At 38.8% G+C, this 11802-nt stretch overlaps 1 protein-coding gene across 2 annotated transcripts in view; it reads left to right on the top strand.

Moving 5' to 3' along the window:
* Positions 1-9983, top strand: part of rnaseh2b (ribonuclease H2, subunit B) — a 36969-nt gene extending 26986 nt beyond the window's left edge. For both annotated transcript variants that reach the window (XM_043700432.1, XM_043700431.1), the window contains exons 8-11: positions 53-134; positions 1949-1997; positions 2855-2932; positions 9812-9983. In XM_043700432.1, coding sequence (XP_043556367.1) covers positions 53-134; positions 1949-1997; positions 2855-2932; positions 9812-9925 — 323 coding nt within the window. In that variant the 3' untranslated portion in view covers positions 9926-9983. The remainder of the gene's footprint in view (positions 1-52; positions 135-1948; positions 1998-2854; positions 2933-9811) is intronic.
* Positions 9984-11802: the final 1819 nt, after the last annotated feature.

An 11802-nucleotide genomic window follows, 5' to 3' on the forward strand; every position in this document is an offset into this window, starting at 1 on the left:
CACCTTTTTTGAATATTTTGTCTGAATATTGATCTGATTTTGTTTTCTTCAGAGGATTACTTACGTTACGCGCATGGTTTGCTGTCAGATTATATTCCTGCAGATCTAAGCATAGAGCTACGCAAGTTCTTGGAGTAAGTATCAAAGAGTAAAGCATTGATATATTGTTAAACATTATTCGGTCTTTACCCCATGAATTTATTTCTTCAAAAACAAGTTGGTTGCTAATTTGATTGTTATGCTAATAGAAAACATTCACCACCACCTTCAATGTACACATTTGCTTGGGTAAATCATTGTCAATTATAAAGGCGCCACTTATAACTTATTGTACTGTTCTGGAAGGTACAGTAAGTGTTGGAACTACATCGTAGGTTTAAATAGCACCTTGGATGTTGAAATGTGTCTCATAGGGCTATGTCAACAAACTCTGACAAAGTCGACAGTAAGGCAGACGACCAAAGCTTGGTAAAGGGGTCAGTTTTGAGCAGCATTTTGGAGGCGGTGATGAGCAGTGGAAAGATTTATAGAGAGAGTTCCTGAGCCTACAACACCTACAGCTGAAGGACAGCTGCCAGTAGTGATATTATTGAAAAGAACAGAGATTTACGGGGGGGGGGAGAGAGGAGCACAGAGATCTTGGAGTGGTTTAGGGCAGGGGAAAGTTAAAAAGATGGGGATTGGGAAGCCCTGGAGATAAGTGAAAACAAGGATGAAAATTTTCAGGCATTTGAGAACTGTGAAGTAGTATAGGCCAACTAACCTTGGTGATCGTGAGCAGAACTTGGTGTAAACTGGGAGGAAGGCAACATTGTTTTCGAGGAGCTCTAATTTATGGAGGAGGAAACCTCTCCAGTAGCAGTTAAAGTTAAGGGGCACAGTTAATATTTGCAGCAGCAGTTTTATTGAGACCATGATATAGCCAAGTAATGTTCCATTGGTCGAAGTAGACAGTCATTGTGATGGTAAAATGTGTGGTCTGAGCCATTTTGGGATAGGACACATGACCGTGGCCTTCAAACAATTGCCAGGGCAAGGAATACAGTTTATTGGTTCGGAAATTGAGTTTCTCGCGGGAACCAAAGACTGTAGTTTTGATTCCTCAAAAGGAGGAAATTTCTGCTTATCCAACACTAGATGTCAGACAAGCTGTCTGGCAGACCCAGGACAGTGGAAGGATTGAGAATGGCAGTGGTGGGCTCATGCTAGGTACCATCCACCTACACTGAAAACTAAAATTATGTTTTTAGATGATGCTAAGGGACAACATGTAGATGAGAAATTGGTGACAGTAAGGATAAGTCCTTGGTGGACCCCCAAGAGTGGTAGTTTGGTAGCACAAAGAGAAGCTATTGAATAGTATGGCAATGATTACATTGAGAGAATGGATCTAAATGAGTGCAGTCTCGACTAATGGAAATTTATTGGAAAGAGGATGGTTGGATCAATGCCATTAAAGACTGTAAGCAGCTCATGAGTTATGAGGAGGGATATCTTGCTACATTCAATCATGTTGGGTATCACTTGTGATGCAAAAACAGATGTTGTGGGTGATAGAATCTGAATTAGAGACAAATAGTGCCAGAAATACTCAGCAGGTCTGGCAGCGTCTGTAAATGCAGCAACAGATTTCATGTTTCAGCACTGTGGTGCATTCTGACGGAACATCACAGATGTGAAAAATGAACTCTCTTTCCATCTTCACAGATGCTACCAGGCCAGCTAAGTATTTCCAAAGTTTCCTGTTTTAGAACAATAACTGCACTAATGTCTTAAATTGACTGTGAAGCTCTTTGAGACATCCAGAAATCAGGAAAGATGGTTTGTTTAATTCTTGCTTTAACAAAACTGCTAAACCACCTTTGAACTACAGCTGCACACATGGTGTTAATATTTGTAACATCTGTGTATTTGCTTTTATATTAATATTTATATTTCTGTTTGTTAGGTTACCAGCTGTTCCAACAAAAACAGCAGTGGGTGAGCCACCATCAAAGGTTTGTTTCTGTTTTTTTAGTCACTGTTTTTACTGTTGAAGGCATTTTATAAAAATCCTACAGTAGTATCTTTTATTTTCTCACTCCTTCATTTCCTACTGTCATGACATCTGAACAAGTAAAGGCACCAATCCCAAATCTACCCCATGATACAAATACAGCTAAACTGGTAGTGAATTAACATACAATGGAAAAAGGCTGCAGAGAAGTGTGGTCTGGTCTCTTATTTCACTTGTTTGTGAAAATATCCATAAAAAGGATCTGTTTGCTACACTCATTTTCATGCGTATTAAAGATTGTGTTCCCCACTGTGTAACAAATTTACTTTCTGACTAGCATTAATAGAAAATGTGCCCAGTAGTATGTAAATGAGAAATCTCTGACTAGCACAAACACTAGAACTGTTCCCTATTTTTAAAAAACATTCATCCCTATACTGATGTAACTCTGATTTAAATGTTTGGTAATGACCATATTATGGTAAAATTTAGTGCTCAATATTTAAGTATTGAAGGATTTTTGTAAGCATTTGAAGAGGTTGCATGCGCACTGCTGATCTTATGTTCTTGTATAACACCAATTTGTGTTGTTTGGAGGAGGAAAAAGTGGTTTCCACAGCAGGAAAAAGCACTGCTTCATTGTAAGCTATTGCTGGTTGTGTAGACGAGACTTCTGTCTGTGAGACTGTTTCATTGAATATCTGCTCAGAGTTTGCTGAGGCATGAATTGTCTGAAATACAGCCATCGCATGTTTTAGAGATTGTTTTGGCAAAGAGCTTTTCTTTTCCTGAATTGAAGCTCGCATCATGTCAATGTGGCACAACTTGTTGAACAAAAACCTCAAACTGCCATTACAGAAAAGGAAAATATCTGACAAACCAGTGGAGGCTGAAGAGGACTATACCAAGTTCAACTCCGATTCCAAAGAGAAAAAGGTGAGGGGCTTCCTCATTTTGCACTCTCAGCTGTGTTATTGTTTTAACTGCATTTAACATCAGGATCTGAATGCAAGTTGAATCTCAAGTATTAGAATGTATTTTGTCTGCTTTGAGAAGCTAGTGTGCACTACTGAGCAACACAGTCCAAATTCCTAGATTCCTTTCCCTTAAAAAAAAGTAGAAAATTGAATATTAAGCTATTCAGCTCATCAAGTCTGCTACTTCCTGAGGTATGATTATTAGCTAATCCAGTTTCTCAACAACATATCCCATCTCTCTCCATATACCCGTAGATTTCGAGGCATTAGAGATGTCGATCATTTTCTTACATATATTCAGTAACTTGACCTCCTCAGTCTGTTGCAGTGGCAAATTCCACAGATTCACCACCATCTTCTGCATGAAGGTGTTTCTCCTCGTCTCAGTCAAAAATGGTCTACTGCGTAACCTAATAGCATGGTAGATCACTACCACCACCCCCTACTCTCTCACAGCCAGGGAGAGGAGATCATCCCTGCAAGCAGTCAGTGGGATCACAGTGGGTCAGGCCGCATCCATGGAGAGAAAGCAAGCTAATGTTTTGAGTCTAGATGACTCTTCAGCTGCTTGATGTACCTGACTTTTGCTTCCAATGACCATTGAACAAAGGCACCCAGGTCCCTTTGTACATCAACATCTCCCAATCTCTCACCATTTAAATAATACTCTGCCATTTGTTTGCCCTACTGAAGTGGGCAACATTACACTTCTCCGTGTTATACTGCACCTGTCATATCTTCACCAACTCACACAATGTATCTAAGTCACCTTGAATTCTTTACTTCGCCTTCAACCTTCTCAATTTCACTAGTTCTGTGGCATTGTCAAACTTGTAAATATTACATTTGATTCCTTCTTCTGAATTGTGATATAAATAATGACTAACTGGAGCCCAAGCACTGATTCTTGTGGTGTCCCACTAGTCACTACCTTCCATTCTAAAAGTTACCCATCTATTCTTTCTCTGTTATTTGCTAACTAATTATCAGTCCATGCCAGTATATTGCCCCCCAATTCCATGTGCTTTAAACCTGCACACTAACCTCTTACTAGGGCCTTTATCAGAAGTCTTTTGAGAATCCAAGGATGCCACATCCCATTGATTCTCGCTTCTTTACTCTACTAGTGTCCTCTTTTTAAAAGAAAACTCCCAGTAGTCAGGCATGATGTCTCTTTCATAAATCCTTGTGGACTTTGGTGATATTTTCTAAGAATCCAGTGTTAGACAAAGATCCCAGGTTCCCTTTCCAGTCAGTGCTGAGCTAAACTCAGTCTGGAATCAATTAGTATGAGTACCTGAACCAATGAGGCCATTGGTCATTGACCAGTTTTAAATTCAAACTCTATTCAAATGGTTTGCAATCTCTTAAAGAATTTGTAAAACTCTTGATATTTAGGAGTAGAAGCTTATAAAGGAAAACAGCAGACTTTAAAAGTACAATACAATCCTCCATGAAGTTTTCTGCAAGCTAAATTGTAGCCGTGTTTTTTTTTTGGTAAAACGATGATCTGCATAATCTCAGCTCTTGGACAATGATGGCTAACTAAAGTCGGAAATGCAATCTTTAGTTTAACTAAACATTAAGAGGTCACCCAGAACTGAATTGGCGTATCAACTTGAAATGTTCTAAATTTGAAACTTAGTAATTATCTCTTTCAATGTGTCACAAGTCGTCTGCCGATACCCTTGTCTGAAGTTGCAAAAGATGAAATAAATTGTGGAAAGCTTAGGCTAGGGAGTGTGTTGGCTGCGGGGTGGTGATGGTTAATGCCAGTAGATACTAAAGAGGATCTTCTCACCCACAAAGAGGAGAATGGCAGTGGAGCAGGTTTTGGAGGCTTTAGGAACTAGGTTACTAAAGCTAGCCAGATAGTGTGCAGCAACAAATAAGATATTGGGCTGTATTGCCAGAAGAAGAGTCTAAAAGTGGTGATAATTTGTATGGAGCCCCAACTGGAGTACCAGATAGAGTCCTGGACTCTACTTTAAATATTATTGGAGTGGCTGCAGTGAAGGGCAACTCAACTGATGAATGGGATTGAACATCTGATTAATGAGGCAGTACTATAGATGTTGGAGTTATTTCACTTTTATATGTTGATAGATTTTATTTCACTTTTCTTGCCTTGTACGTTGAAGGTAACAGTTTTCATAGCCAAACAAAAACAATCTGCAATGCCCCCATGTGGGATGTTACACAATGACATTATTTCATCCCCTCAGGAAATATGAGCTTTCATGAAAAAAAGCAACTTCAGATGGATCGCATGTTTACTTGCAATCCTGGATTTTCTTTTTAAAATTAAGACAAAGTAAAAGAACACTACCCTCAGAAAGAGATACATTTTTATACATTAAATTCTACATGAGAGTTCCCTTCTGAAAGATGTCCTGAATACGATCATATAGTTGTCACCATGGTGGAAATGGTGAACTGCAGAAGAGTAAGGGTGCTTAAACATCATTTCCTCCTTGAGTATGTGATATCTGCACAATTTGCACATCCTTGGAGATGCAGGAGCAAGAAAATAATTTTCTGGAATTGCATCTGGGTACGCGACCTTCCTTTTGTGTGGATAACTTGGCACATTTAAACTAGTGTAAAGTGAAGCCGCAGTTCAAGAATATGTTCATAAACAAACAAGTTGTAATCCACTGCTTTCAAAGTCAAGTCAATCATGCTGTCAAAATAAATGAAGAGATTCAAGTTTGCTCATGCTGCAACACAAATATTTAGAAGTGCTGCTTAAGTCACGAAGTACAGCAAAATGTTAAGTGCCCTGCACGGAGAACTTTGTTTGATTCTGTGATGGTGGAGAAGAGCTGGTGCTAACCATGCTGTCACTGGATCGTGGAAGAACTTCCAGAATTAGAAGTTGGGTCTATTGATCTTTGGTACCCTTCCACCTTTAGAAAAACTGTATGAGTTTCATACCTCTGTACATGAAACTAGGATCCCAAATATCTGCCAGATGATACAGAAATTCCTTATTTAGTTTGGCTTCACCTATGTGCGCGATCAAACATTTTCTGTGCTGAAATACATCAAATCTTACTATAGATCCCAGATAGCTGACCAATGTCAAAGCTAATTTATTCCGTATTTTTACAACAAGAATTACATTGGTCCTTGAAGCCATTGTAAAGAGGGCTGACAATATGCATTGTTCATATTAAGCAAGAAGTGCATGAAATAGGGAGTAGGCTTGGTTTCATTATTGTAATGTGTCATTATGATGGTATGGTACAATAAGATTTTATGTTTATTTCTATGAAAACTTAATTTAGCACTTGGAATAAATTTTGATAATTGTCAGTCAAATGGAGAATTACTGATGAGTCAGCAAAGCTAATAATATTTAAATGCAAAGAAGTTATCTAGGAATTTATGTAAATGATTTGGATGTGAACATTAGGAGGTATAGTCAGTAAGTTTGCAGGTGACACCAGAATTGGAGGTATAATGGACAGCGAAGAACGGGATCTTGGTCAGTTGGGCCAGTGGGCCAAGGAGTGGAGATGGAGTTTAATTTAGATAAATGAGAGATGCTGCATTTTGGAAAGGCAAATCAGGGCAGGACTTTTACACTTAATGGTAAGGTCCTGGGGAGTGTTGCTGAACACTCAGATCTTGGCGTGCAGCTTCATGGTTCTTTGAAAGTAAATTTGCAGGTAGATAGGATAGTGAAAAGGTGTTTGGTATGCTTTTCTTTACTGATCAGAGGATTCGGGAGGTCATGTTGCAGCTGTACAGGACATTGGTCAGGAATATTGTGTGCAATTATGGTCTCCCTGCTACAGGAAGGATGTCGTCAAACTTGAAGGGGTTCAGAAAATATTCACACAGATGTTGTCAGGGTTGGAGGGTTTGAGCTATAGGGTGAGGCTGAATAGGATGGGATTGTTTTCCCTGGAACATCAGAGGCTGAGGGGTGACCTTAGAGAGATTTATAAAATCATGAGGGGCATGGATAGGGTAAATAGACAAGATCCTTTCCCTGGGCTGGGGGAGGCCAGCACTACAGGGCATATGTTTAGGGTGAGAGGGGAAAGAAAGGGGCAACTTTTTCCTGCGGAGGGTGGTGCATGTATGGAATGAGCTGCCAGAGGGAGTGGTGGAGGTTAGTGCAATTGCAACATTTAAAATGCATCTTGATATATGAATCGGCATATGAATAGGAAGGGTTTGGAGGGCTATGGGCCAAGTGCTGGCAGGAGGGACTAGATTGGGTTGGAATATCTGGTCGACATGAACGAGTTGGAGCTAAGGGTGTTTCCGTGTTGTACGTCTCTGACTCTAAATGAGCACATTTTTATATAGTGCAGTTCACCGAAAAGTTTTAGATATATAACTTTTTTCCAACGGAAACAACATATTCATTTGGTTAAAATCAACAAACACCCAATGCTGCAGTTTTCCCTCGGTGCTTGTTGAATGTGAAAAGTAAATTTGTCATCTTTGTTTGATCATGCATGCTTCAATTCGTGGCCATTTATGGCACCTTTGCCAGAGCAGGATGTGGGCCTCAAGCCAAAAAGGTGCGCCCTGCCGTGGATTAAAGAGACGATGGCGGTGTGACTGGAAGATTGGCTATGGGACAGAAAGCAGAACTTTGTAAACCAGAGTTCAACCTTCTTCAGAAGCTGAAAGCAGGGCCACTGGTCTTTTTGATGTATAGTAATGAAGTAGACATGGGTAAAAAGGAAATAAGTTCAAAGTTTGCAGTTGATACAGACCCTGGAAAATGTAGCAAGCAATGAAGAGGGTAGTAATAGATTTATAAGGATGTAGACAATCAAAATGAGAGGGCGGTGGGAGACCTGATTTAATAAAGGATTGTAAAGTGATAAAGTCTGAACAACAAGAGGCAATATAAACTAAATGGTACAGGCACAGACATGCTTGAGGATGTTTGCAAACAAATCTTTGAATGTAGCAGCAGACCTCTGTTACAAAAGCAAGTGGGATTCTTTGCATTATTAAAGAGGCATAAGAGTGAATAAAGTAAGAAAATGAGCGAAAGCTTTTCTTTCTTAAAAAAAAAAGTAAGAACTCTGGTCAGGCCTTACCTTTTGCTCTGTTCTGAACACAATACATTCAGGCTTTGGAGAAAATCTTCACTGAAATGGTACTGGGAAGGAGCCCTCAGTTATATACAGAGACTAGAGAATCTGGAGTTGTTCTCAACCTTCTGGACTTGGGAGGAAATTTGAAAGATGTATTGAAAATCCTGAATGGATTTGAGCAAGCAGTGACAGATTGGTCAGATCCGAGACCGTTGGTTTTAAGGTGGTGGATTAAAAGAAGTGGAGGTGACATCAGTAAAACAAAACATTGCGTATGAAAATGTTGTGGTCTGGGATTATTGTTGCCTGAACAGGTGGAAGCAGGTTGTAATTTATTTTTATTCTATCTGTCGAGCCGCATTTTAACAGACTCCTCGGGCAAGTGGGACTTTAACCCAGACCTTCTGACCCAGAGGTATGGATTCTACCACTGTCACAAGACATGCTGGAAGCATATTCAGTTTCAAAAGTTTCAAATATTCATTTCAAAAGTGAATAGTGTATTTATATCAGTGAGACTGAAAGAATCAAGATATGTTGGGGTGGGGGAGAAATACAGGGATGTAAAAGTAATGAATAGCTCTTACAAAGAGCCAGCATAAGCACAAAGGAGTGAATGGCCTCAGTGTCATCCAGCCACCTGCCTTTGCTCCTAAATATTACCATGAGGATATGATGCTTCAGGACTTTTCATTTTCATCCTCCTTAATTTCAAATTTCATTCTTGGACTGCTTTCATACCACATTAAAAATTGATAACACCCCTGCAATAAATTACAGATTCTAAACCCTTTTGTTCAGTAAAGATCAGATCGTCAAGGTATGACTTGTATGATTGTGAGAGTTGTTTGAAACTATGATGGGGTATAACATGAACGGTCATCAGGAAAGAAATGAGATGATTGAGAGAATGGGTTTAGAAGGTATCTGTCATCTTTGATCAATTTCCTGGAAACCTGTACTGAAAAAGTAACGAGGTAAAATGGATGATGTATTGGCCATCACTTCCCAATGGTATAAAAGAACATGGAGTATGTTCGGTAGTATTGTACTGGAATGATAATATAGCTGAAAGGGTTAAATTGTGAAGGTAGGTTGCAGAAACTATGGTTGTGTTACAATGAGTTTAGAATATTAAGGTATAATATTGTAGGAATTTGTTAGAGTAGCTACACAGAACCCCTCTTCTATTGTGGGGAAATCTAGGAAATGATCGCCATAAAAAGATGACAGTGACGACTCAAAAGAGTGAAAGTTTGAACAGAAGGGGGAAAAGTGGTTTTAAAAATTCCTTTGTAATAGAAAGTTAAAGGAGGTTAAATATAGTTTTTGAAAACTATGACAGATTTGAAGATGCCAAATATTGAATTATTTTCTTTGCCAAAATCTTAACCAAGAAGATAGAGACTAGGTTTATCAATGAGAATTTTCCTTTTGCAAACAGTGCAGGAAGAGTATTCAAAGCTTTCTCATCGTTAGCTATTATGGCAGATACCTTCCTGTAACTTTGTAGAAGGGAGTTAAGTATTTGAAAGGGGAGAGTATAAAATGATGTCGAAAATGGATGGGGTGACCGGATTGGAATGGTCAGTTCTGCAGTACGTGCTATAACAAATATTTCCAAGAGCTGTGTTGTGCAGAATACTTCAACTGACCCAGAAAACCAGTACCCAGCATCAGCTGTTTGGTGTAATTCGATAAATAAAATCAACATTATTCTGAGCAGTTTGTTTTTTATTGTAGTACTGACTGTTGCTTTTTCTCCTCAGCCCTCCAAGATGACAGCTGCACAAAAATCTTTGGCAAAGGTTGACAAGAGTGGAATGAAAAATATCTCTGCTTTCTTTGCTTCAAAGAACAAAGCAGCTACAAAATCTATATAATGTTTTAGTGAATATTTCTTGTACGTTTTAAATAAAATTAAAAAAATGTTTTTGTTAAGTGTTGTTTTGTAAATTATTGCAGCGCCTGGCATTTTTGTATTTGAAAATAATAGAGACTGGTTTATTATTATTACCTAAATTTTACGATATTCCAGCTCGGGCAGATTTGTATACACAAAGTCCCTTCTTAGTGATTTGATTATATAGTATTAAAATATTCATGCCTTTTGAAGTGTCTCACATAATCTCATTGTAACTCTCTGATAGTCGTAGTGTATGATTATAAACTGGGTTTTCACCTTACCTTACTGTTTTGAAGTCAGACAACTGGAGCACTACCTTGATTTTGCTCCCAGGAACCACGCGCCCATTTTTGTGACAGTGAATTTACATAATTTCTGATAAATCTTCAGTTTTACTGCATTTTCAAGAATATCCTGATTATGATGGGTGGGTTCCATTACCAAATGATCCACTCCCATGCATTGAAGCTTTCCCAATGCATTGCCAATAGTCGCTCCCATCCCTTGTTTATGTTGAGCTGATACTCAGTTCTCCTCCTCTTAATGGTTGAATATTTATCCACCTGTTTGAGCTGCTGGTGTAATAGCATTTACCACTGATTGAGTACATTTAAAAAAAAGTATTGATTATTGGAAAATTGGATAGAAGTGCCCCTGTTTTCAAAATAGCATGATATACCCACCACCACCCACATTCCTATATTCCCCGTTTTCCAGATTACGAGGTAGTAGTTCTAGATTCTCACATGAGGAAACATCCTTTTTTTGATCTACCTTCTGAAGCCATCTTGTAGTTTTCAATCAAGTTGTGCCTTATTTTTCTAAACACAGTGGAGACAAACCTAGCCTGTGAAGCCTTTCATCATAAGGCAACACATTCATTTTAGGATTAGTCTAACACCCCTTTTCTGAATTCCTTCCAACGCATGTGGTCACTCCTATTAAATGAGTTGACCAAAACTGTGTACGGGACTCTACCATTATCTGTATAACTGAAGTATAACCTCCCAATGTTTTCCGTCCAATTCATCTTGCAATAAGTGATAACATTATTCACTTTCCTAGTTACAAATTGTACTTGCATGGTAAACTTTTATAATTCCTTGTACACCTAGTTCCTCTGGCCATTGCATCTCGGAGCTTGACAATCTTGTATCCTTTAGATAATATTTTTTTAAATTTTTCCTGCCAGAATGGACAATCTCATGTTTTCCTGTGTTACACTCCATTTGCAGTCTCCTGGGCCTCTTGCTTTTTCTATTATAGACTCCCAGGCCTTTTGGCCATAATCGTCCATGCTAACCAGGTTTCCTAAACTGAACTAGTCCTATTTGGTTTTGCCCATATCCCTCTGAACCTTTCCTGTCCATGTACTTGTCCAAATGCCTGAAATGTTAACCTGTCTATATTATTTTGTAACCTCCTTATGTACTCTTAGCCACTATTTATCTTTGTCATCAGCAAACCAAGCAACCATATATCGGTCCCCTTCATCCAAATTGTTCATATAAATCGTAAAATGTTTTAAAGTTTTGCAGTGATCCCTGCGGCAACTGCTTATTGCATCTTGCCAGTCGGGAAATGATGCATTTATGCTGACTGGCTAGCCAACAGGAAACAATCTTCTATCCACGTCAATATGTAAACCCCCTTTACTAAGAGCCCTTAAAAGTTCTGTAATAACCTTTGATGTGGTATCTGATAATGCCTTTTGGAAAACCATGTACAGTATATTTCCCAATTCTTCCTTATCCACAGCCCTGTGTTACTTATCCAAAGTAATGCAGCACATTAGGTTAAGTGTGATTTTCCTGTATTGCCTGATTACCATGAACTTTTCTAAGTGTTGTGGTA

The sequence above is a fragment of the Chiloscyllium plagiosum genome, chromosome 12, assembly GCF_004010195.1.
Source record: "Chiloscyllium plagiosum isolate BGI_BamShark_2017 chromosome 12, ASM401019v2, whole genome shotgun sequence".
Lineage (NCBI taxonomy): Eukaryota > Metazoa > Chordata > Chondrichthyes > Orectolobiformes > Hemiscylliidae > Chiloscyllium > Chiloscyllium plagiosum.